The 27,983-nt window shown below is 40.5% G+C and overlaps 1 protein-coding gene across 3 annotated transcripts in view; it reads right to left on the reverse strand.

The window, feature by feature from the left end:
- LOC102209460 (adenylate cyclase type 6) overlaps positions 1-27,983 on the reverse strand; it is a 47,123-nt gene that overhangs the window by 7,156 nt on the left and 11,984 nt on the right. For all 3 annotated transcript variants that reach the window (XM_013910455.1, XM_013910454.1, XM_013910453.1), the window contains exons 4-13: positions 7,993-8,142; positions 6,272-6,393; positions 5,499-5,610; positions 5,148-5,275; positions 4,856-5,014; positions 4,216-4,357; positions 1,401-1,529; positions 1,275-1,303; positions 1,042-1,189; positions 837-934 (exon numbers count right to left, since the gene is read on the reverse strand). In XM_013910455.1, coding sequence (XP_013765909.1) covers positions 837-934; positions 1,042-1,189; positions 1,275-1,303; positions 1,401-1,529; positions 4,216-4,357; positions 4,856-5,014; positions 5,148-5,275; positions 5,499-5,610; positions 6,272-6,393; positions 7,993-8,142 — 1,217 coding nt within the window. The remainder of the gene's footprint in view (positions 1-836; positions 935-1,041; positions 1,190-1,274; positions 1,304-1,400; positions 1,530-4,215; positions 4,358-4,855; positions 5,015-5,147; positions 5,276-5,498; positions 5,611-6,271; positions 6,394-7,992; positions 8,143-27,983) is intronic.

The raw sequence follows: 27,983 nt of genomic DNA on the forward strand, positions 1-27,983 counted from the left end.
AAATTTAAAAACTGTACTTTTGAGTTAAAATATATATTTATAATTTTAATAAATGACAAATTAAAAAGGCATGAACATTTTTTGTATCGAAAAAATATCAAACCGTGACACCAAAGTATCGAACCGAACCGTGAATTTTGTGTATCGTTGCACCCCTAGAGCTTAAACACTTTGGCGTGAGAAAAAGCTAGATATTTCAGAAATAAAGATGAAATTATGAAAACTTTTTCATAATGAAGCCTTAGAATTTCTACATTAGCTGCAACAGTTTGGTCTTTATGCTGAAACCGACAACATTTCGCCATCTTTAACCATGGCATTTAATTTCTCTTTGATATTTGGGCTGATTGGGACCTCATGAATGTAAAAACAAATAGTTTTTTTTACAAGATTTTTGTTTCTGAGAAAAATGAGATCCATAAATGAGGACATTCGTTTTAATTTTTGATCGAGCAGTGGCAATATCATGTGCTTGTACATGAATATCAGGCCCTTGTAGAGCAAAATTTAGTATTTTGGTCTAGGCAACCCAAAATGTCCTAGGAGGTTAAAGTCAAAATACGAACGAGATCAGATCTCATAAATAACATCAGCATGTTTGTTTTTGTTTTTTGTTAATAACTTAAAATGTTTTACATCATTGGGATTGTGAGATTTTTTTCTTTTAATCAATCTTATCTGTAAAAGGACAGATAAATCATTTCAGCTGTGACTCATGCAAAGGTACTCTCACAGAAACCAAGAATAGCTACAAATGAGCCTAACGGGTCCCCTTGATGGGGTTATACACAGAAGCATTCGCAGTAGAGCATTATGGGAATGGGTGAAATACTCACTGTGGAAAAATAACAATCTGTATGAAGGATATGAAGCAGAATACCAGCAGAGTACAGGCAACATAGCCTCCAAAACGATCGTCCACCTTCTTGGAATACTGCACAAAAAAAAGAAAAAATCAGAAATAACAGGAGTAGACTTTTCCACACATGGCTGATATTTAAGATAAAGAGTTTAGCAATAATGAGGCATCACAGTTTTAACCTTTTTCTCCAGACTGGAAGTCTGGAAGGTGAGTAGAAACTTCTTAACGTGGTCTTTTCTTAGCTGGTCGATGCTGCGAGCGTCAATGGCCCGTCCCAGAAACTCATCCACCTCATCCTCTGGGTTCATGGCTTCCTGAACGCCACGGCTGCAAAAAGAAGAGGCACAGACTGAGCAGGCGATAACAGGGGTAACCCAATCAGGCAAAGTGGTGCGTCAGAGTCCGTGCTTACTTGTCTTTACTGGAGGTTTCATCAATCCCCTGGAGAAGAAAGAGAGCAGACAAAATTATGGTTCTGGCAGAAAAGCTGCAGCGCCGCTCTGTCGCTGTGAAGCAGCGCGTCGATGTCGAGTCTCACCATTTGTCTGAAGACTTTGGAGTCTTTGGTCCTGGTGAAGGTTCTGTCGGGAACCCAGCGTGGCATCAGCCCCTCGTTAGAGTTGGCTCTTGCCCGCTGCATCTTCGCCATCATCGCCTTCTCCTCCTTCTGCTCGGAGAGAACAACACGAAGGCTTGACCAACTGTTCTCGTGCAACACAACATGGAGAACGACAAAATGTGTGACTGAGGGTTTGTTTAAATTCTGGCTTTCAATTTTCCCACGAGGCAGCTCGGGATCTTCAAGAGGACTTCATTCACAAATTATGCTTTTTCAGCTCTGTTTCCTTCAATAACTATTACATCTTCACTATCTGTTATATCGCCAATGTGCTTCAAAACCTTTGTATTTTAAAGTAGTTCAGAAATATAAAATCATTTGAAATGAATCATTTTATTAAGCACTTCATCTTTTATTTTGCCAGCACAACTGGGAAAAAATAATTAACACCCTACTGTTAAGATAAGTGTAACCTGCTCTTACACAAAACTCTTATCTGATGATTTATGTTATAATAATAAATGCTTTATAACAGGTATGATGACTCGGTGATTAGCCGTGTCGCCTCACAGTGAGAAGGTTCTGGGTTTCAAACCATCGTTTGCATGTTCTCTCTCCTGGTACTCTGTCTTCCTCTCACGGTCTGAAGACACCATAGGAGCCTAAATGCATTTTTTTATTATTTTATAATTAATGGAATTGTGTTTATTTCATATTCAGTGTTTCCAATGTAATATGTTAATACTTTTTAAATTGGCAAGACTTCATTGTTTTAAGCAAAAGTGAATATTCATGTTCAAAATAGGATTTACAGAGATGCAGGTTAGCTTCACTGGCAAATCTAAATTGATTGTAGGTGTGAATGCAAGCGTAACTGGTAGACTGTCTCTGTTTTCGCCCTGCGACAGACTGGTGGGTGTATCCTGCCTCTTGCCATAAGACCGCTGGCACAGCCTCCAGTCCACCATGATCTTAGGTTGGATAAATGGAAGAAAGTGGACGGATGTGTTCCTGTGCTCATGAATACAATGTGGAAAGAGGAGAAGCTGAAAGTAGGTGTTTGGTGAAGGGACGTGTTTGTTTGCGCCTTTTGATTTTGAGACTATAGATATCAGGGGAAATCCAAACTGTGGCCATATTTAATTGTGTTCTTTTTTTGTATAATGTTTCATCTTATCAAGCTATTTTGTCCTTTCTTATTGTATTTTACTCAATTTGAGCTGTTTTACAGGTTATGTAATGTTTTAGCCAGAATTCCCCACTATATTTTATCCTATGTCATCTTACATGTTCCTCTTGGATTAGCGGGAGGTTGCTGTTTTTACAGCTGCTGTATTTCCTGGATTATATTTCATATTTCAGCAACACCTGAAGCAACACACTCCCACCAACTCTTCTTTTGGCTTTAGAAGACAGGCCTGTTTTCTTTGGACTGATCGCCTGCTAAAGCAACAAAACTCCCAGTTTGTCAGTGGAATGGTATTCACACTGTATCTATTAAATCTATCTGGTCAAATTATGCCCTTAACATTCACAAATTTCATCAGACTTTCTGAAAACCTTGCCATTTAGACAAGCAGATGATTTTTTTACTCTTGAAGTTTAATTTCATGGAATTAGTCAACAAACTCAGAGCCAATATCGAACGTTGGAGAGTGCTGCCTTTAACTATGACTGTCAGGGTGAACCCTATTAAAATGGTGAGTTTACTGACTTTACTACTTTACCTACTTGTGGCTACAAGTCACACTGAAAGTCTAAGGCCCATCTACACAAGTCCAGTAGGGTGGGAGGCCTTGGGCTTCTTCTTCCTGAGACTCTACTACTGGGCAGCCAATTCAAGAGCCTTTGTTTATTGGAAGTGGATAGACCAATCCAGTGATGCAAGCAATGAAGATATCCCCCTGTGGGTACACCTTGAGACCTCAGTTGTTAAAAATGCATCCTCTTACTCTGTTATTCTCCAGCGCTGCAATCACAGACAGGCTCCTAGTGTCTCCTTACATGTCCCACTATGGCATAACCATTCTTTTATGCCTGCTCAGCTGGATGAGGTGTTAGATGCAGGTAGATGCAGACTGTGACTCTGGCAGATGTGTTACGGACGAGCATCATTTCCTTTATACCAAATACGGTCTTCCAAATGAGCATGTATTACACATTACACATTACTCATTACTTATATTTCTCATTTTCTTACTCATTACTTTACTTTCTTGTTACTCTGTGAAATCCCTGTCATGTTGACACATATACAGTACGACTCTTCTTTTAGTATTTATTTTTTGGCCCTACGCGACTGGCATGTTCTCCAGATGGACTGGACCATAGCTTGGTGATTTTTTGATGCTCCATAGAAACCTTTAAGTCTAAATCTCCATATACCTTTGCATATTAAATTAAGGTGGTGTTATTTGTTAAACAGATGGAAGAAATGCATAAGTATAAAACAGATATTCAGAGTAGATCTAACAAGAGATGGGGGCCTTGTCTTCAGCGATACCAAATGAACTGTCACAAGCAGTGACCTCTACTTTTTCCTCAAACCAATAGGATGTTGAATTTTGTTTATTTATTTTATTTATGTTCTTGATTCAGTTTTCTTAATGGCAATACTGTCATGGCAGTCATCTGATCTCTATGTATATTTTTAGTGTGTGGCGACCTTTTTGTTGGTCCCTTTCTGGTGGGGTTTTTTTTCAGGTTCGGCTAGAAAACTCTGACCAATGTCTCAATTTGGTGAAGATTTCCCCGCCTACACCTCTTATATTTGTGTGTATGTTTGTGTACTGACCCGTTTTTGGCTGCAGCCAAGGACCAGGAATGTCTCAATGCTGTTCTCCTTCAGATACGCATTCCTCTCACCTCCAAAACCTGGCTCCACCTCATAGTCCCCATTCAGATACTGCAACGTGGCCTTTGTGATGTGGATCCGCCTGGCAGGGACGAAAAGACCAGGAAGTGGCTTTATGTGGGGTGTTTATTTTTTTTTGTTTTTCACATTAAAGGCACACACAGGGGGACAGCAGGCATATATTAATAGCTCCAGAACTGCTGCTGAACATAAGTCAGGAACATGTTAGAAATGAATGAAACAATTTCTTTTAATTTGTTGTAAAACAACGTTCAAGAGCGCAGAAAGCTTTTCAAGTCAAGTCTCAAAATGGCCTTATCACTTGTACTTCTTGAAGTTCAAATATGATATTTTCATAACAGGAGAGCTTTTAACAACCTCCGACATCAGTACGAACTGTACCACCACGGAAAAATATGAATTCCAGACATCAACAAATTATTTTTGAAGCAGTAGCAATTTAAAAACATCAAAACAAAACAAAGGGTAAAAAAATGATCGCAGTAAGTGGCCGTGCATTTGGAGTTCTCAAAACACTGTGATAGTTTTTACAAACTGTAAACGCTTCTCTCGTTCTCACCCTGCTTTGCCTCCCGCCTCCATGTGATTGGCCAGCGTGACATCATTGGACCACACATCAAACTGCCACTTCCTGAGTCCCAGCACGCCGCAGTGCACACGGCCACTGTGAATGCCGACGCGCATGTTAACGTTGACCCCTGTCACCTCACGCACCAGCCTGGAAAACAGAAACACACACACACAGACACACACGAGTGTCTCATCAGCAGTGGGAGGAATATGCAAAACACTGTAAACAACGCAGAAACAAACACCACATACAGGTGCATGTATACACTGTTTTTACTCACGAGATGGCCTCTATCATGTCAACACCCATCTCCACGCAGCAGTGGGCGTGGTCAGCCCGGGGTTCAGGCAGCCCGGACACGCAGTAGTAACAATCACCCAGAATTTTAATACGGAGACAATGATTCTCCTGAGGAAGAAAAGACAACAGGACAAGATAAAAATATAAATAAAAACACATATCCATACAGGAAGCACTTCATACTTCTCACCTGCTTTTAAACTTAAAACAAAGAAACACAAGAAACAGCAAAGGATAAAAACAAAATCCACCATCAACACTCTAAAACAACCCCTTAAACTGCCAAACTATCCCTTTTAGAAACAGACACAAGTAATGGAAGACTGCTTACCGACGCCAGTTTGTCAAAACGGGCAAAGAGCTCGTTTAGTGTCATGACCAGCTCCTGAGCCGTGCACTGAGACGCCAGGCTGGTGAAACCCTCGATGTCTGCAAACAGAATACTGAGGACGAGATGAAGAGGAGCAAAAACAAAACACAGTTAATCCTCGATCATGAGAGATAAAAACCTACGAAGCTGATTCAGTTTGATTTAGCTACACCTCAGCGATATACTATTGCATTATGTTACTATCAGGGCAGATGACCTTGAGAGAGGAAGGGTGTTTGACCTTAAAGCATCTGTGTGTGTGTGCGTGCGCGCGCGTGTGTGTGAGGGACCGAGTGCACCGTGTTTGCTCAGTGCTGTAATTGAATGTGTGCTGAAGCTTTCCATCTTTGGGGATTATCTTATCTTGGCTGCTGGTGATTAAGTATTCCCTCACTAGTGTTAATTAGCCTCCACTCTGCCAAACCACTCTACCGTCTTCTGACTCTGTGAGCGCGCTCAAACATGTGTGTTTTTGTGTTTATGTGTGCACCAACGTGAGTTAGCCATTCTTAGGATGAATTTATGGTATGATTTTGTTTATTTTCTCTTCATTTTATGGGATTAACAAAATCCTAACAGGCTTTTTAATGCTTTACAATGTCACATGTTTTTCAGTGTATCATGATATGACCTCTCTTACAACAATTATAGAAAAGAAAGACGATTTAGTAGCTAAAATCTGAATTCATGGGTTAAATGTTACGTTAGGTGTTGAGGCCACACGCCCGGCTGACCTGACATTGTCGTGTTTCTGGATATAGATCTTATGAAACATCATGTCTTCCTTCTTGGCATTGATGTCAGCCTTCATCTCCATGGCAACATGCCTCGGCAACACTGAAAGCAACAGACGTTCCTGGAAATCACAAAAAATAAACAAGGAAATGCAGATCTTGTCAGTCATAATTTTGTGGTTACATTTCTATATATGTGTATGTGCCTGTGTTCTTATTATCCCATTATTTACAGAGACATTTAGAACTCATATCTTAGAGTGAGTAGCTCTGTGTGTTTGTGCTGTGGTAGAAGTCCAGATTTAGGCAGACAGGACGTGTTTTTTCTGATTTGTCTAACAAGTGTTGTCAGTGCATCCAGAGCCTGATATGCTGCGCTTTTCTGCGCCCCAGATGTTATCCTTAAACTATCAAAAATAAAAGGGTGCCCTTTCCTTTCATTATCATGAACATGTCGGCATTTTTCTTTCCGTCGTTCACGGAGGAACATCCTGTCAGCAGCTGAAAATACTTATCCTATCCATTTGAGAGACAAAAATATGCCTTTTAGTCCTCTGGATTCAGTAGGATGAGCTAAAAACTACATTTGTTTGAGGAAGTTACTTATTTCATTAATTCAGTTTGTCTGTTGGCAGGAGAACACAAAGATTAATGGACAGATTTGCATTGAGTTTTGCAAGGGAAATTTTTCCCAAGTTAGAAGCCTTAGACAGATATACATATATTTCTTTATATAGTTTTATATAAAGATGTCTTTTGTAGGACCCAGGATTCTGTCGGAGCACCACACAGGAAATGGATGTCGGCACTGAGCGTGTATTTATTGATACCCTGTTTTCTGGGTTGGTCTATTGATGCTGATCTCATATGCTTGTTGCTTCATTTTATGGACACTGTGCTGTGAGATGGTGCTAATTCTTGGGTTTAGAATAAAACAGCCACTAGAATGTACCGCTGTCATGCCTTTATAGTCTATTGCTTGTTATGCCTCTCTTCAGCCCTCCTCCATTGTTGATAAAGCCTTGGCTGGCTTAAGAGGGCCTCAACTTCCTGCTACATCTCATCATACTCTTCGCTCAAATGTTATTCATGCTATGAGCGAATTTAAAGCCATTTATTAATTTAAACATAACAACTGTTTCAAACAACTTTTGTGTCAATCTCTAGTTTTTGTTGCTGCTTCATACTGAACCACATAGTTCACTTTAACTGACATACATCTTTACAAAAAGAAGAAATAAATGGACTGTGCAGGCCGTACGCTTTCAGAAAGAGTCAAAACATCACTGCTTTCAATAATGAAACTGTTTGAGTATGGTGGTGTTGGTGACGAGCCCTCCTCCACACCAAAAGAGCTCATCAACAGCCAAACCAGGAATCAGCAAAGGTTCACATGCAGGTATATGTACTCATAAATGTACTCGTGTACATCTGATGTTCTTTTTCCTGGAGGACGTGCTTGTGTAAGTGATATTGTTCCAAGTAAAATGAGGGTGTTATATAGAATGTAGATAAACTCCTGACAATAAAAACGAGTCAAAGGTCTTTCCAGCGTCTTGGAGAAAGCAACCACCATGAATTAGGAGTGTCGCTAAATGCTGCAACATCAAGATCAAAAAGTTATGTTCATTTCTAGTCATTAAACACTGACACTGCAGAGAGACTCTTTGTGTTCTGTTGCAAATAAGTGCTGGGAGATAGAATTGTGTGTGCAGGTTTACCTGTTGTTGATTCTCCCTCTGCAGATGAAGCCGGGCCTGAATGTATCCTCTGGTCTCCTGGAAGGCTTGTCTCTGGGAAACCTCGGCAGGGTAGTGGGTACAGATGCCAATGATGTTGGTGCACAGGAAGATCAGGACATTAGCACTCACCTGGAGAGAGTGAATGGGGGGGGAAAGAGATTATAAAGCATTAGAAAAGAAGGAAGAGGAATAATCAAACATGCACTAGCAACGCAGCTTTTACTGCTAGAAAACGGTCTGTATTAGGTACTTTAATCCCCGTAACAGTAGCGGCAGTGATGCAAACAGACTCAGAGATACAGGTGTTCAACTTCACTTCCTTCCATAAAAGGACACAAAACGATAACTGACGGCAGGGTTTGTGTTACACTCATTGTAAGGGTGAAACTACGACACAAGCGGTGTGAGTTTCATTCTGCTGTTTACCTTTTTTGTCATTCTGACATTTCAGTTCTCTGTTTGTCTCAAGAGACTCAAGACTGTTTGTGCATTAAGGCGCCTTTACACTGTGGGCCGTGTGTGAGAGGAACTTGGTAAAATATTCCATCGTCAGTCCAAAAATAAAAGTCCTAAATCACAGACGGCCGGTTTGAAGCTTTGCCGACCAAAATCGAGTCAAGACAGATGGTTTCCAGCAGGCTTCAGGAAGTAACAGAAACACTCACATCCTGTTAGAGCCAATGCTGATTTAATAAAATGCTGGCTGTTTTCTGTCAGCTATGGAGTCTGAAATAAACAGTAAAACAACAAATTAAAGTACTATAGAGGCAAATAATTCAAACAAAAAAAGCATGTTGTGTACTTTTGTCATGTTTGCTGCAGGACAGATAAAAACAGCAGGCCAAGTGCAACCACTTGTTGCACTTGGCAAAAACATTAACACATAGTTAAAAATCAAACGAAGCCAGAGCATCATGTTTCATTCTGGCTTCGCTTCACTAGCTACCTGTGCTTTTTAGAGTCATCTCTGACTTTACTTTACTTCACCCCTACACTCCTGTCCGAACTCTCAGGTCATGTGACCTAAGCAGAAGCTCAGGGGGGACAGAGCAGTCAATTGCTGCCCCGAGGTTATGGAATAAATTGCCTTTTTGCAGTTAGACGGTGACCAACCATGACCTAAAACTTGTCTTAAAACACAATTATACTTCCTTAGTATTGAGCTACTGCAATATAGAGATCTTACTTCTTTTTAGTGGATGGTGGTTGTTTTTAATCTGCTGCGGTGTGGCATGTGATCTGCATGTGACTGATTGTCAGGGCTACACATCCATACAGCTATTACTCTAAGATTCTTAGAAGTTCTTGTGCCCCTAAAGCCTCAGTAAAAACACCAACCTTCTTGTGATGGATGGTAAAACCCTCAATGTTTTTTGCAAGTAACAATAAACCGGTTGCCTCTGGGCGACCACTTTTTAGCTCAAATCAATTACACAGGTTTCCTGGTGGGACACAACCTGTCCCCTTGGTTGACCCCTTGGTTTGCCTGCACTAATTTTAGACAGACTGGTTGACTTTTTTTATTCCCAACATATGAATATAACAAAAATAACAAGATTGGCTAAGGGTTGAAATAATCAGTGTTTAGTTGATGACAATAGATTGCTTACACGATCACACAAAAACAATCTGAGTCCGTCTCTGTGCCTCATAGCTGGTGTATTCTGGTCCTATGTGAGAGCGAGATTTCAGAGAACGTCATTTTGCAGTTGAATCGTCAGTCTGCAGCAACTACATCACTGTTTGTGGAGGAAGTTCAGAACTTCTGTTTCAGATGTTTAAGGTTCTGATTCGACTCTGAATGTAAGTACTTAAATCGAATTTCTGTGTATGTAGACGTTAACCGATTTGCTATTTTCACCAATCTGTCAGTTATTTGCAATATTATCACAAACAGATTGCATGTAACTACCAACTGAACCTCGTTCAATCACAAAATAATAGCAGATTGACTCCATCGTATCTTAGTCTTGACACATCAAAGTCCCTCTGAAGACAGCAGCTGACTGCAAGTTGCTGTAGACGTGCTCTTTAAAGACTCTTTAAAGGTGACAAGGTCACATATTAATGGTTGAAATAATTTTGGTTGTGTTGTGGTCTCCAAGCACCGTTTTCATTAGTGCGACTGTAGCATAAATAGATCACAAATGCTCATAGCGCAGATCACAGATGGAATATAGTCCATAAAATCTGTAATCTGTAACATAAATGCTCTGAGCAAATGCCTGCTGATTAGAGGTCTAAATGAAATCTAAGTGGTACTCTTCAACCTGCCCAATGGAAGCACACGTCTGTTTTTTTAACATAACGTTTGATCGACAGTTTATTTGGTTGCGAAATGATTGTGATCAAACTGCTACACAGCAACCACTCTGCAGGTAAACAGACTAGTATTACTGGAATAAAGGCATCATTATGCTGTTCCTGTATGTCCACATTTAAATGATGTTTCTCATAATCGTGAACAGACTATTTGTATAAGCCTTTGGATAGTCAAAATCCAATCTCTGTACAGATGCCTGGAAAAGTCATCGTCTGCCACCATGTAACATTTATTAATAAACAGAATAAACGTTACATGGTGCAAATTCAGACCGAATATGAACTAGGACTTAAACAGATTAGAAGACTGCTTCTTCTGAATATTTATATTCATTTCATATATATTTATTTTTAAATAATTTCTCCAAAACTATTAACACACACACACACACAACCCCGTTCAGCTATCTTAGTGAGGACCTTCATTGACATAATGGTTTCCCTAGCCCCTTACCCTAACCATTAAAAATGAATGCCTAACCCTAACCCTTACCCTATACCTAACCATAACCTAGATGTAATCCTGACACTAAAACCACATTTTGAGCCTCTAAAAGGCCTTCAAACTTGTGAGGACCGGTGAGTGCGTCCTCACAGGACAGCTAGACAGGATTACACACACACACACTTCCTGACAGGAAATGGTCCTGATTGTGGGATTTGTTGTCCCCTCTACCCCTCACAGCCCACTGACCACTTATTAATATTTGCAGCTTGGCTGTGTGCTGCTATCTTATTTTGAAGTGTTTGTGGTTTAAAGCGCTGCTGCCATGGGATAACCCCCAGTATCCAAAAAAAATAATACAAATGTGCCCAAACGCATCATGGGGATTGCTGCTGACCCCACATAAGGCCACTTCCTTCAGAGATGTGCTCTTGTTTACAACTTAAACGTGACGCCTCTCACGGTAGAGGATACACTTAGACAGTAACAAAGGTTGTCTGTGCACCAGAAGGAAACCCAGAGATGATACATCCTGCATCAAATATCAACAGGAGCAAAGAAACAGATTTCAGGCCTGTAAAGTGGAAACTTCAATCCAAAATATTTTGTCTGTGTTACGGAGCGGTTTTTAACACGGAAATCTGCTTTCCAGTCCTTCTGTTTAGTGTCTTTCTGTCACCAAGTGTATCACACACTGACATCTTCTGGGTGGAAATGGAAATACACAGAGATACTTTGTGCTTCAGGTAATGCTTTAAACATACCTTAGAAACAAAAAAACAGACAAAACAAGACCATGAAAGAGCAAAGACAGCACTTTTCTTCAACTATGTAATAGTTATTTTACACTTACGTTGACCCTGTTCTTTATTTTATCTATGCAAACACATAAAAGATTCCTTATTAAAAGCTTGTTTAAAAACAAAACATAATAGAAGTCAGCAAACCTTTGTGCACTGTTAGGTATTTTTGGAAAACAGTTCAAGAATTTAGGCGCTCCTGAGTCCCGTGTTGTCATGGTCTCTGTTTTAATTGTTGGTTTAGTTGTTTCTTTGTGTTTTTATTTACTCCTGCCTTTTGAGTTGCTACCCCTCTGTCATTGACTTGAGTGTTTCAAGTCTCGGTGTTAGTCATTTTCCCTGCGAGAGGCTCGCGACCTGTTCGGGATTCACCCTGAACAGAGCCCTGAATTTGATAAGCAGAAGATGGATGGATGGATGGATATTTTTGTAAATGATGGAAACTGTAAAACCACAACAAGACATTTAGTGTTATAAAGTTAAGATAAGGGTTATAAGCCAGAAGCAGCCATTACTGAGGTTTGGAATGCTGACTTGGGGATCCAGAGACCTACCACCATGCTCTCTTAGACTAAAATTCATAAATACTATTGTGCTCAGTATAGTTGTTGATACAGTCAGCTAAAATATTTTATATGCTGCAAGACCATCAGGAAATGATTTTCTGTTAGTGACATACAGAAAACAGGTTTCTGGACAGTGGTCAAGCTGTCGCTAATAGATTGTTACAGCCTCCACGTCTCTAAAAACAAGACAGGCCCTGCAAAAACTGGAAAAAACATAACAAGATTTGGTTTAAAACCTATTTTTTCCAAACCCTGTGATGGACTAAAACAATTAATTATATTATGGTGAGAAAAATAAGAGCGAGAATTTGGATTTTATGTGATTTTATGTTCATATTATTGAAAGTAAATAGAGAGATTTTACATTACCTGACTTACAACAAGGCTAAGACTAGGTTAATGCTGTACAACGAGCACCTTAGGCCTGTCATAACACGTGGCTCGGTTTTGGAAATGCTGCTTCACAGCACGACGTGATTTAGAATTTGTTTGGTTACCGGACTCGGTAACCCAAAAGAGATTCTTAATCTCAAGACTTTCACTTGCTGGTTAAGTAAAGGTTAAAAGAGTCTGAAAACACATTTCTGCAAGAACTTGTTATCCTTTAATGTTAAGTAGTGCCTTTAGGGTGTCCGTTTAGCTCACTGAGTTGAGCAGGTGACCCATATGACGTAAGGTTTGAATCTGCCCCGAGGCCGTTTACTCTGTGCCTTCCCAGTTCTGCCTCCTCTCCACTGTCCTAACACAATAACGTCTAAAAGCCCCCCCCAAAAAAAGAACCTTTAAAGGTACAGCCAGATAGCTCAACCTTTGCAGCTTAATAGACTAGGGTCGTTCACATGTGGAAACGGTACTTTAAAGTTAATGCTGGGAATCTTCAATCTCGTTTTCCAAAATTATAACACATTTTTTAATCCCATTCTCAGACAGGATCGACTATTCCTCCTCATAAGTGGTTTTAATTTCTATCTTAATTTCTGAAGCGTCACTGACTTCTTTAAACATTCTGCACGTTATGTGTTTGTGCATTTCTTTTATTGCGGCTTTATGATTTGTTTACAATTTGATTTCTTTCTTTTTCTTTTTATTTAATTTTTATTTAAGTGCACAAATTGAGAGTACTTGCTAAAAAACAGAACAGCCTGTCCCAACACTGATCAAAAGAATCATGCTTAAGTAGAGAGTTTGCATGATTAAATATATATATATATATATATATATATATATACATTGCAGCTGGAAAGTAATTCTAAGAATAGCAGCAGAGGATTAAGGTAAGCCAAGGTGACATAGTTTACAGAGCATCACAGACATGAGAATAGAAGCAGATGGGTAATGGGGACAGGAGTTTAAAAAGAAAGTAAACACGGGGCAGGGCAAAACAAAACAAACAAAAAAAGAGAAAGAAAGAAAGCACATAATGGATAACGCAGATAAAACTGAAGAATGACAGATGTTGAGGGGAGGAAGGAAATTAGTGGTTAAAACAGAAGCGGCATGAGGAAGGAAAAAGACAATGTGTGGATGACAGGAATAAGAAGCGTCCCAGTAAGAGAGGGAGGGAGGGAGAGGACAGATATGGGCCACAGTGACATTAGGCAGATGGCTCAGAGCGCTCAGCTCTGTTTACATTACTCTCACTGTTCAAGCAAAAACAGGCATGAGACAAAAGTGAAACCTGCAGCACGATGCATGTCTGCAGGTGAGAGCGGCCCGTCGGTCTGAACGTGGGTGCAGCTGAGACTTCTCTACATGCGAGCGGGTCTTCTTTCCAATATTTAATGAGCTGCAGTATTTATCTGTTGAGATTCATTTAACGTCCGCATCGCACTCCAAGCGTCTGAGCATGCAGCCTTCAAGCTAATTGCTTGCTTTTCTCAAGAGGGCACAGGCTAGTGGGTTTACAGAGTACACAGTAAAGTCCTGTGTTTACGCAACAGCACTCCACCTCTTTAGCAGCTCTGCTTGGCAGCGTTTACCTGCTACCTGTAAAAGGCCACCACACCTGCTCGTGTCCTCTAAGTTCAACAACACCCTCATTTATCTAAGGGTGTCACTTTTCCCAGTTTAATCCGGCGCCATTATAATCTCGCCACTACGCATCAGCAGGTGAGATTCACGACTGGACTGAATTACCAGCTCGGCTTACAGCCCACTATAAACGTTATATTCGGTTTGCGAAGACCGAAATGTATCACGTCACTGGAATGTCATATAGTTTTGTTTTTGCCATAAAAGCAGTTGTCATTTTCCCGTGGGTGACATGATGGAAGCAGCCGGCCAGTCTGTGGAGAGGACCTCAGCCTAATCCCTGGATATCAAAATGGCATTATGTAAGAGCTGCTCAGATCTACACAGGAAAGCCAAAACAGCAGTAACACTGGCTATTCTACAGCATAGATTAAAATGCACTTAGTCACAGAAAGCCCCCATCAGCTTACAAAGAACACGAGGGTATAATCAATAAATGATCAGCATGACTGTATGGATGCATTGCTGAATCAATAACAACCTTAGTACAAAACAAGCAGGGTGTTGCTCTCATATTAACCTCCAGAGTTAATATGTAAATAAAAAAAAGACTGCGTAATTATTTATCAGTAATCTAAATCTATTTAAAAAAAATTTTTAATTATTATTATTATTAATAATAATTATTATTATTATATATTAAGTTTATATTTATTGATTATAAAAGTACATTTTTTGCTATGATAGAGGAGTGCTTAATTAAATAAATATCAAATATGGCTATGAAATTTTGGAAAAATGCAGAAAACAGTGCAATATTAAAGAACAACAATATTAAAGATCTACTGATGTCAGAACATCTGTAAAAACTAATGCTCTTAAGTTTGAAAAATTCTCTCATGTAAACATCAAATGGCTTCAGCTAAGAGTTGGACCTATAGCTGATAAAGAAAGACTTTCATCTTTTAAAAAATAAGCTTAAATTCACTTATATTGAAAAAAGAAAGACAAAAAGTAAAAGTGAATATGGTTACAAACCTCATTAATTACTAAAGAAAAGTAAGAATTGCTGTCTCTGCTAAGATGATGGCTCATAATTATGATTAAAATTAGCTGCACTAAGCATTTCAACTGCAGCCTCTCAGCAAGGGATTAAAGTCCGTAGGAGTCGTCCTCTGGGGATCACGAATGTTTGTACAAAATGTCATGGAAATCCATTAAAAAGCTGCTCGCATTTCCATCCCCAGAGCCACGCAGCCAGCAAGGCTAAAATTAAACACACACACACACTAAACAAACAAAGTGCTACATTTGTGTCTTCACTTGTTCTGTATGTGTAAGCATTTGTCACAACAGCAACGCTACACCTTTTCTTCTCCTCCAATCAAAGCGAAGCTCCGAAGCTGCCAGACGAGCAAGCGAGAATAAGAGGAGGGGGGGGGGGGGGGGGGGGGGGGGGGGGGGTTAATGGAATATCCAGAAAATGTATTTATAATTTCTCTCATCCTTTTATGATGGGTTCAGCACGGCGGCCATTTACTTTAACAGGAAGTCTGCGGTCCTGACAGCGAGCCTATAAACATTGACTTTTAAGGCCATCGGGCCCCTTTTCAGACTGACAAAGAGTGTTCTTTAAAGAGGAGAGAGAAATGCGTGACAATACGGACAAATGACATGTTTGAAAGTGTCCAATGAGACTAAAACAAATTTAGTGCAACAGAACGGCATTATTTAAAACAGAAACATTTTTACATTAGCAACTGATCACACGGTTTCAAATCCAGGGAAAGGGATCTCTTGTAGCTGCTCAGCTGCACACACATCTCTACGAGGGATTTAAATGTTTTTTTTAGCTTCAACTTTGGTTTACTTCACTGTAGCAGGAAGCTGTTATTAATGAAAAACACTTTAAATCCACAAATTAGAAAGTTAAAGAATAGCTCATGAGAATGGGGGAGTATTTACCCTTTAAAAGCCTGATAAAATTCCTCAAGAGGCGGCGAAGAACAGAAAAAGAAAACAGAGCAAGGGTCCTTGAACTTTCGATGCCAAATAAAAAGGAACCACACAGGAAAGACGCACAAGTCAAACACATTTAGTGAGTGTTTGTTATGTGTCGGTTAAACGATGGTGGTTTGTGTCATTTTTATGCTGGTTTCTAGTATTTTAACCTTTGCCGAAGCGACTGTAACAATTCAACAATTCATTCGTCTGTGTTAAGAAGTTTTAGTCTGATTAAAAAATATTTAGAAAAGTGAAATGAACTGTGGATGAATGAAATGTGCAGCAGAGCCTTCCCTCCTTGTCATTCAAGGGCCCCTTAAAATGTTACCAGGAGATTCCAGGATTTTTTTTTTTTTTTTTATGGGGTGACACAGGGGACACCCAGAACAAGGCGAGGGGGGAGGGATACTCCACTGGGACATATTATCCCTACAGAGCACTTCACTCTCAGTCACTCTCAGAGATTGCGGGGTCACTTCTGGTTCCTAGCTTACAAAAGCAGAACGGGAGGCAAAGCCTTCAGCTATCAGGCTCCTCTCCAGTGGAACCAGTTCCCAGTTTGGATTCAGAGGACAGACACCCTGCCTAATTTTAAAACAGACCTCAAATCTTTCCTTTTTGATAAAGCTTATAGTCAGAGCTGGATCAGGGGAACATGAATTATTCCTTACTTATGCTGCTTTTGGCTCGGACACTTAAAATTTCTTTTCCACTTCCATCTTTTATGCATTTCCGTGCATGAAGTTTTGTATTCCCTCTCCCATAGTTTGTTTTTTGTCCTTGTCTATCTATACTCCCCTCCCCCTTCCTGTAATAAGGGTGTTCTTCCTTCCCACTGTTACCAAGTGCTACCATAGGGGTTCATTTATTCTCGAGAACAAGAAAGCGCTCTGAAGTAACTTCTGTTATAAATCAGCACTATATTAATAAAACTGAATGGAAATTAACTGAATTACAAAGCTAGGGAGCTTTATCCATAATAATAAAGCATTTATTAGTAGAATTTGTTTTTTAAAACTGACAAAAAAGAACCCCAAAAAGTTGATTCTGTTCATCAGCTTTTTGGGTTTTATTTTACCTGGATGATTGAGCATGCATCAAGACAAGATATAAATCCCATGGAGGTTCAGACTTAGTGGAATAGAAGCAGAAAGTCAGATAACATAGAAATACTAGTAAGCAGTATTTCTACAAGCACAAATATTTCCGTAAGGTACTTCAGTAAGGTACTAAGTTACTACTAGCTGAACGACACTAGAGGGCTATGAGATTTTGAGGGGGGGGGGAGAGCAGTTCCACGCCATTCCCACCGTCTTAACATGCACCTGCCTTCAAACAGGGTGGACTTTGATTTTTTTTAAAAATGGAAATATAAGACGTATAAGAAAAGATGAGGGTGATGACAGGTTTGGCAGAAACTGTTTTTACTGTTAACTCAGAAAAATCCAGTATTTGTAGTGCAAATTTGAAGGCCAAGAACAAAGAAAAAGTGCTGTGCAGATAAAGGAATTAAATTACTTAACACTTCACTCCTGCACAGACAGTTCAGTGAGGCTGATATCTGGCACTCACAAGCCAGTTTCATTACAAACCACACCCCCACCTCAAAGCAACTAAGGTTACAGTGCAAAGTCCAAGCGTCTCTTTCTTTTCTTCTCGGTATGCTCACATGGCGCAGCAGTAGGTGACCTGCCACCCCCTCCTTTAATCCCCCATCCTGCTCCCCATCCTTCTTAACAATACTCAGCCCACACCCAACCCGGTGCACAACAAGGCGTTTGTGTGCATGAGTGTACAAAACTATCAGATCACGGATGACCTTAACTAAATTTCCCACTGACACACGATATTACTACTACACCACTTTATTTATCCAGACCTCTTTAAGTGACAAGTCAGTTGACAAAAGGCAGTGAAATGAAACAGAGCACCAAAGGCTCTCTCGCTCTCTCTCTCTCAGGATGTGAAAATTACACCTTAAATCCATTTAGACTGGCTGTAAGCAAGAAAATATGATGTGTTTCATCTTTTTAACCGAGATGGTCAGATTGGAAACAAGCTTTGCTGTGACGTCCGTACAGGTATTATGTTCGGTCTCGTGACTTAACGTTCAGGTAAAAAGAGCTCATTGTTGGCCTTGTTCTACGTGGAAGACAGAGACCTGATGATTTTTGCATATATCTCGATGTTGTTCAGGCATCCTCTCCTTCCCCCTCTCACTCTTCCTCAGCGTGAGCTTCTCTCTCAGTCTTGTGAAAGGTTCTGTTTAGTGCTGGCCCGAAACTTACACCCACGGAGGCTGTGAATTATCAGAGATGGCAACGGAGCCTTCACTTAGCAACTATCACCCACATTCCTCAGCCTCACTCCAATGACCTGCAGTCCCCCCCCCAGATTCAGGGAGGGTGCAGAGTGAGGGACCAGCCGAGGAGGGGGAGGTAATGTGTGCGAGGCTTGGCTGGTGTCTTTGTCAACATACCAAAGTCAGAGGAACATATTGCATTTTCAGGATGCTCTGGCCCTGATTTCCCTCCTATGAGCAACTCTTCATCAATATATATATATTTATATTTTTTTTAACTCACCAAGTCATTGAGAAGCTGCTAAAAGTTCACTTAGAGATGTTCAAGATAATACATTCGATCGACACACCTTTCAGATTTTTTGCTTCTTAGGTTATGCATTAACAAGCTTGTATTAAAGTAAGATTCTAAATGCAAAATGAAATAAATGGGACACCGTTCCTCTCTATTGGAATCATCTTTTGCATTTGGTTTATAAACCGTCATAATTTTTTATTTTAGCACTTCATTGCTATTCATTTCATCTCCGTTGTGTTATGTGCTCAGCAGTCACTTAGTTGTGCCAAGAAAATATTCCCCACAGCATTACATCATCACCTCCAATAGCATTAACCGTTGATACCCTGCATTTTCTAATTGAGAGTGGAACATATACATACATAGTGTTAACTGTTTATTTAGTCTAAGCCAAAAGTTTGAAACTCTGAGAGCATTTTAACCTTCTTACTGACAGACATCACCCACGGCCTGCCACACTACACCAAAGTAACAGATGAAGCATTAACTGACACCATTACATTAAAAAAGTTCCTGTTTTTTCACAGTAGATTATCATTATTGACTAAATCAATAAACTAAAATGAAATAATAAGCAATTCATTTAAGTATCTAATGGTCTGCTAACTCTTAATTGTGGAAATAAAACTGGATCACTTAGCTAGCTTGTAATCAGACATTCGAGTGAACAAACACACAGCTTAAGCTTTTCCAACATGTACAGAAATCATTAAGCCCAAGCATCTGTCTGTGAGAGTGGCTTCGCAAAATGTCAATTAATCGACGAACTCTCTCGACGTCGCTTCACCTCAAAGAGCTTGATGTTGTCCCGAAATACACTGAGAGCATTTCAAGGAGACAAGGAAAAAAATTATTTACCCAGAGCGAAAACTGCGCTACAAACAAGATTCTGAATTTATTTATTAAGACTTTCTCCCAGAGGGAGTGGTGAATGATGGGATATTATTGTGGAAACGATCCCAGCAAGAGTGCAAGTCATAGGCTATCAGCCTTTGAGAAGCATCTGGAAGTCCTTAGAACATCTGTGTTAGATCAGGCTCTGCAAACCACACTCTCGCACCTCAAACACAATGACAGCGTTTCAGTCCCCACAAAACCTAAGAGTCTCTCCCGTAGGTTGACTCTTATCTTTCCTCGAGTGGGCAGATTATTTATTTCCATATTCTTTCATTTCATTTATTTATTTATTTTTCCCGCCTGCTCTGACTCGCGTTCGCTGTCACTTTCAGCCTTTGTGAAAGAGTCTATGTGTGTTTGGTGCCAGGCAGCTGCTGGGTTTGTGTACTCAGCCTGAGCCTCATGTCTACACGCAGCTCACACTGCCCTTATCTGAAATGACCAGAAACACATCAACAGATAAATATTCAAGCCCCGCCTGCTCATTCTGCTCCCTGGCTCGGCCGGGTGGTCTACGAGCGGAGCGTCAGCCGCTGAGACACATTTAAAATCTTTTTAAACAGTTTGGAGAGTGGTCACCTGTGCAGTCCCGTCGTGCCTGTAACTTGTCAGAAGCAGTAAAGTTGTGATGAACAGCAGAGCAGAGTTTCCCAGGAAATCCTTTTTTCCACGACACCTTTAATCAAACTGTTTAAAACACAGTTTCCAAATTCTGTCATCCTGTCTGTCTAAAACTGACAAGAATCAGCGTCATTTAAACAGAAATAGCACTTTCTCGTGCAAATACGGTTCAGTTTGCTGATAATAAAAGTACAATGTGAGCACTTTGCATACTCGTCAACAAAACATTTACCAGCTACAAAAGATTTTCAAAAAGTCATCCACTCTCTTCTGTTTGTCCGTTTCTATCCAAGAAACAAAAACAGATCTGATTAATTTTTTTAATATAGTAATTCGCTTTGTGGGATTGCATAAAACAATGTCCTTCCATGAGTGGAAATTTAAGTATGACTCAAAGAAACAGTGCTTCAGACCAAACACAGTTTAGGATCATAGCGCCACGTTTACTCAGAAGTCATTTATGCAGATACCTTTCCACCAGGCAAGAATAAAACATTTATTCAGTATTTATTACTTGCAGCTTGCATTAGTTACTGGATGAAGTGGGTTTTTAGTATATTTACAGTCAAAGGAAGGACTTGCTGCGGTCCTATGAAAAACGACACCACATCTCACGACTTCATAGCTTGTAGAACCACCTTTAGCACCAGTAACTTCATATAATTGTCGTCTATATTGCTTCATCAGTCTCTCTTGTTGTGGAGGAATTTTGTTTTCCTGCATTTTACACTATACTACTTTACAATACAGCTTCAGTTCACTGAGGTTTGCGTTCATTCATGCATAACTTTGGCACACAGAGGATTTCATGGTTGACTCAACGACTGCAAGGTGCCCAGGTCCTGTGGCCTGAAAAACAAGTCCACATCATCACCTCTTCCCCTCTGACTGACAGCTAGCTGTGTGAGGTGTTTGTGCTGACACGCTGTACTTTGTATTTTTGCCTTGCATTATTATTTACGGTGTTATTATTCTGGTCAAAGATCTCCACCTTGGGCTTGTCTGTCCAAAGGACAATTCTATAGAAATCTAGTGGGTTCAAAGCTGGGCAACATTGTGATAACACACACCTGAATGCTCCAGACCAATAAAACAGCTTTTATATAGGTGCTCACACTTGCTGATGATTAATTAATAAAGTGCAACAGATTAGCAGCACCTGGTTGCTATTTACCCACTTAATTCCCATGGAAGCAAAAAGGAAGTACTAAGTTTTCTTAGTTTTAGAGTTATAAATGGGAAAAAAAAGGAAAACTGATGGCCCATGTTATATCTGAATACTTTTACACAACTGTTCCTGCTCTCAAAAGTAACTTATTTGCAAAGCCAGCAACAATATTTGCTTGTAACGAATATTGTTTTGAAGCTTGACTGCACTACCAGACCAACTCTTTCACTCACTCAGATGTCCATTAATAAATCTGCCTGCTGGTTTTAATGCATTAATGCCAAATCACAACAACAGTCGCCTCAAGGTGCTTAATATTGTAAGTTAGACCCTACAATAATACATACAGAGAAAAACCCAACAATCATATGACCCCATATGTGCAAGCACTTTGGCGACAGTGGGAAGGAAAAGCTCCTTTTTAACAGGAAGAAACCTCCGGCAGAGCCAGGCTCAGGGAGGGGCGGGGCCATCTGCCGCGACTGGTTGGGGTGAGAGAAGGAAGACAAGACAAAAGGCATACTGTGGGAGAGCCAGGGATTAATAACAGGTATGATTCAATGCAGAGAGGTCTATTAACACATAGTGAGTGAGAAAGATGACTGAAGAAGGAACACTCAACGCAAATACTCACGTGAATTTAATATGAAGCAACTTATTCTTACTGAGCATTTTAAAACTCCTTACCCATCAGTTTTTGTAAGCAGGGACAGAGACAAGCTGGGGGTCCTAACACTGAAAAACTATGCAACACACACATTTCCTTTGGCAACCAGGCGGGTGTGACTTCTGTGGAGAGAGTGCGACTTTAAAAAAAAAAAAAGAAAGAAAAAAACAAAAAAAGATGAGGGTTCTGGCACTAGTGCTGCAAAAACCTTTTTAATTTATTTTAATGGCAACAAAATCTGCATAAGAAGAAAATCACACGATCATCAAGTTGTCTGGAATACGTGGGACACCCCGCAACGACGCACGGCCCGGCAGACTGAGGAATAACTGCTGTGATAAAACAAGAAGCCTCATAGAGGAGTTACATCAGTATTAGAGGAACGTAAAGGAGATGCAATTAGCAATAAAGTCAATTATCGGCACCCAGAAAAGAAATCTGTATAAATAACAGAACCGTACAAGGCCGACGATTCAAGCAAGTGAACTTCTTTAAAAGCTGTTTGTCTTTAAGGCCTAAAACACACTCACTGTTTCCACAGCAGTTGGGGTTACAAAGATGCACAGTCATAGCTGACCAGAGATAAGCTTCTCTGAACCAGACAACTGGCAAACAGTATTCCTGTGTATCCCTCCTCTCGACTCCCCACCACCTCCGCTCATATGACCCCTTCCCTGTCATCGCCATGTTTAATTACGGACTGTCTCAATTCGACAGCAGGGGGGAGGAAAACAAAGCACAAATCTATCCGAGCAGCCGAACAGCATCGTGTCTAGAAAGCACAGACCCCCCTCCAATGGCTGCCCCCCCCCACCCCGAGCTTTGTGGTTCTCAGAAGGAGAGGTAAATGGCAGAAATCAATTTTGACCTGATTTCTGAAATGGGTTTTTTTCTCCCATCTTCACTTGAGGCAACAGTTACCAAACTGGGTCTTGGCTGCTTGAGTCGTAGTTGTTTCCATGGCAACACTGGACCAACTCAACACAAGCACTGAGGGAGCCACTTAGCGATGCTGTTTATTCCCCATCAGTCTCAGAAGTGATGCTAACTCCTTCCCCTGCACTCTTACTGGTCCACAGATTGGCATACTGGGTGGTGTTGGTGGTGTTACATGTGTGAGCATGTATGTGCATGTGTGTATGTGCGTAGTTAAGTTAATGCAGGCAGCTATGAAATGTGCTAACAACTTTTGAGCGTTGACTACAGTGCCTTTATCTTAAAAATGCAATCATTTTTACTGGATTAGTAGCGTGGAGTACTGGTAAATTATTCTTAAATTATTGTTTAAATGTTACCCCCACAGACATACCAAAGAAAAAAAAACAACAACTAGAATTTTATAATGACGTGCCGAAACAAAATTTACTACTAGGTACAGTTAGGTCTGAACACACAATCTTTGTGTCTGTCCAGCACAAGAGAGCATTTTTAAATGATTTAACGGCAGACTTTTAGCTTTAATTCCAACATTTTTGCATTTTTACACACAGGCTATCATTTTCAGAGCGTCAGAATTAACTTGGCAGTCTAGCATAATTTCAAATATAAGGATTGTTTTTAATTACTGGATGAAAATCCTCTGTAGTCAATGACTGCCTGAAGCCTAGAATCCAAGGATACTATCAAATGACGTATCCATTGAGTGTTCTGCTATACCTTTTTTGCAGCTGTCTTCAGTTTCTGCATGTTTGCAGGTTTCGCTGCATTCAGTTTTGTATTCGATAACTGAAAAGAGTGTTCTATTGGGTTGAGCTCAGGTGCTGACTTGGTCGTTGAAGAATATCCCATTTCTTTGCCTTGAGAAACTCTTCGATTGCTCTTGCAGTATATTTTGAATCATTATCTATTTCCATTGTGAGGAGAAGCTCACTTGTCTCAATCGGAGCGGAAAGAATAGCCCTGGACACTTCACAATTTATCCTGCTACTTCTATCAGTGGTCCATGCTATATAACTGCTTCTACCATGTTTGATGGGTAATGAGGTATGTTTTGGGTTATGACCTGTTTCTCTTCTAAGGTAACAAGTTAACCTTACTTTCACCTGTCCAAAACTGTGCACGCTCTTTTGTTTTCTGGTAAAGCCTACTCTGGCCTTCATATTCTTGGGTGTATCCAGTGGTTTGCACCTTCTTGTAAGCCCTTCTTGTCTCTTGAGTGTAGACCTTGACAATGACAAGCTTACCTCTCTGAGAGTGTTTTTGACTTGGTTAGATGTTGTGAAGCTACTTTTCTTAACCAAGGAAAGAATTCTGTCATCTTGTTAGGTCTTTTGGAACTTTTTTTGGGGGGGACTCAAGCTTTTATTATAGGAACAGGATGGTGAAACGAGTGATGGTGAAGCAGGGTGAAAGTGTGGGGAATGATGTGCAGGAAATGGTGAAAGGAACACTCAAACCCAGGCCCTGCAATTGCCTTCAGTACCAACATAACAAGACGAGCTACTATATGGCTCTACCAGTGTTTCCTCTTTTTAGGAATGATTGTTGATTTGGCCACTCCTGAAATTCCTATCTCCCTTATCAGTTTGTTTTGCTATATAAGCCTAATAATAGCTATCCTGACTTGCACTGGCAATCTCTTTAGGCATCATATTTAAAATGACAGTGAAAAGCTATAAAATGCAAATTCAACACTCCAAATCAACCAAATATCGAACTACTTTCGAGCCACTGAAAACTGGTGACTGTGTATAAAACATGGTTGTAATTCCTAAACAATTCATGTAAAATGTTCACAAAACCCCTGAAATTAAAGGTGAACGTCTGCATTTCTGTCACATATCGATTATTTGATTTGGTCTACAGTAGCAAAACTACAAAAACTCTTTGTCCAACAAAAAATGGAACTGTGGAACTGTGCCATACTAAGCACTAAATAACTGTATTTGATCATTTTCCAAAGTCAAAAATAAATTTCCCTCCAAATTCTCTTCACTGTGTGTTTTCTGTGCGTGTCCCATCCTGGTTGTGAGCCTAGCGTACATGTGACAGGTAGCCTCGTTAAAATGCTGCTGCCGAGTTAAACACACAAATTATTTATCAAGGAGGCTGTGGAAGGATTACGTGCAGAGAATATCAGATTCTGCTCCGTTCCTCTTTCCCTTATTCTATAGCTGCGGCTTTGCACGGGTGGCCATCGCAGGCTGACGCTTCTCCCACTGAGATCCAAGCGCCCCCCGCCCCTCATCCTGATGCATGATGCGCACACAGGGTTACTCCAGCACCGGGAGATGCTGAAACTGTAAACAGCTGATATGGTCTGTGTGAGGTTTCCTCTGATGGAAATGCATCTATTCTCTGTGAAACCTCATGGAAATTTGAAAATTGAGTAAACAGCCTTTCGGAAAGTTTGACGTGAAACCCCAGGGGGTTTGCATACTCTAATCTTATCTAACAAATACAAAATACTTATTAAATAAGAGCTAGACAAGGAAGCCAGTGTAACAAATTGACTCAGGGTCCTCGTAGTCTACAAGGAGGCCTGATTTGCCCTCTGTGCTCTTTCTTAACCCGCCATCTCGTCTGTGGCCAAAACTCAAATACCCATTCATCTACACACAACTTTAAAAGATAAAGGAATGGTTGGGCTATCTGTGATTATACAGCGTTAGAAGCCTCTACCCTAGTGAGGCTAGTGTGTTTCAGGGCATGTGAAAGAGCAGGCCAATGTGTATCCACAGAAAAGGGGGATAGAGTGACCTGCCCGTTGCTCTGACGCAGGCTCTGATAAGACTGTTCCATGTGACGCAACAGTTAGCAGAAACGCCAAAGGCCAGGTATTTTTAGGAACCAGTCTTTGACCTCTCACGGCACTTGTGTCAACAACATCTCCACGACAATGTTGGCCATTGTTAGTGGCCGTAAAGCAAACAACTCTGCTGTGCGAAAGGTGCGAGCGTGAGAAGATTGTGCGACAAAAAGAAGATCGAGGGTGCAAAAACAAAGTGTGCAGATTCAAGCGTGCATGCTGCATGTTTCTAATTTAATGCCGAGCACGGAGGTAGACAAGCACATGTCAGTATGGACGCAGAAACGGACACCCACACACAGGCGAGCAGGACCATTGTTTTGTGATGTTATTTCCCAAAGAAAAACAAAGAGCAGCAATTCTGACAACATTCAATAGAGGGGAGAAGGGAAGGCGTAAACCATAACAAAGCGTGTGTGTGCGGGTGTGTGTGTGCGTGTGTGTATGAGTTGACAGGGGACATGTGTACGTACTGTACAGTTACAGCTAATTGATTTCAGCTGAGGAAGTTTGAGGAGCACAGACATCGTGACACAAAAACAGCAGAGTGAAGCTCACGCAACTCACGTAACAGGGCGAACACGAACCATGTTTAAACTGTTAGTGTTTGTTTCGTAAGCCTTATACAACAAGGTCGATCAAACCGCCACATTTTGTGGTTTACAGTGCGAGGCTGTGCGGAAAGAGATGATCCTCGATTCTACAGCTGTAAAAACACACCTACCAAACCAAATCCAAGAGCAATAGGGAACAACCACAAGGTCTTCCTGTGTTTTGAAAGGTTTGAGGCCCAGAAATGTCATGGGTTGAACAAAAAGTACCCCCCATACAGCGATTACACACTTATGAGATGTCTCCAAGAGTCTTAGCTGGTCTGAACACGTCTGAGAAATGTAAAAAAAAAAAAAAGCAACCCTGAGCAGAACACACATCCTAACACTCACATTCATGCAGAAATTTGCTGTAACTTCATTAAAGGTTCTTTTATTTTGACGATGGCATATTAAAGTTGCTCCATAGTGCAGTGATATACAGTTTGCTTCGGAGAGGAGACACAGATCAAGGGCGTCCAGGGTGGAGCTACCCGCTATGGCGACCCCTTATGAGCCAAAAGCAGCTTCTTCTTCTTCTTCTGGTGGTGATATATCCTACTTAACAAGTCACAGTAATACAATGTTTAAAGCAGTAAAGGTCTGTCTTTTTTAATCATCATCCACTGAGTTATAAATGCATATATGCTATAGAGACAGACAAGCTAATTTAGCTTTTCACCTTAAACTGTTCAGTTTGCCAGTCAAAATGTCAGTTTATAAAAATAACCACAGCAAAACCATGAATCTTTTTGTGCCTTTGTTTTTCATGCAATAGAACTCAGTCTTTGAGTAGAGTGTTGCAGAAATTTGTCTTCAAACCCACAAATTATTTTATATTTTTGCACTTCCTGTTGAATCCTCATGAAGGTTTTTTTCAGTGGCTTGTCCATAATTTTGGACAATCGTGGTTCAAGTGAACAACGCCCCCAGGCCAGGAGACTGGTCCATGATCATCTGACAACCACCAGTCATGAGGGAAAAGTAAAAGGTGACCTTCTCCATGTCCAATCCTTAGCAACCCTTGAAAAACTACAGGCAATCTGTTGTTAACCACACCAATCATTAGGTTTCATGTGCAGCACTTTCTTTGCATCTGATTTCATGCAGCAAAATCCAGCAACCTCCAGGAAACAACCAGCTGGGAAGTACACATTTTTCCTGAGCGTCCGGTGGTTATATCACATCCAATATGGACAATAAGACTTCACAAAAGCTTGAAACGCTTTCATTTTGTTTTACAGCACAGAATCTGTACTAAATATGCCACTTGTGAATTTCAAAGCCAACGAGCAGCTAAAAGAGTTTGAAGATGACGTTGGAGACGTTCATCACATCCCACACGGGATTTGGTGACTATGAGACTCGTAGTGACACTAAAGTCCATTTATTGCATTTATACTTCAAAGGTATTGTTAATTTTTAAATATTATCCTGCTGAACAAAAGGTGTCATAAACTCTTATTTCCCACTGAACAAATCTTCCAAGATGAGTAGACTGTGGAAAAAGCCCATTTACTTCGGTGGTTAACACACTGACCATTCATGACACAAACCCAGCCTCAGTGGAT

The sequence above is a fragment of the Pundamilia nyererei genome, unplaced genomic scaffold, assembly GCF_000239375.1.
Source record: "Pundamilia nyererei isolate P.nyererei 1_Seehausen unplaced genomic scaffold, PunNye1.0 scaffold00044, whole genome shotgun sequence".
Lineage (NCBI taxonomy): Eukaryota > Metazoa > Chordata > Actinopteri > Cichliformes > Cichlidae > Pundamilia > Pundamilia nyererei.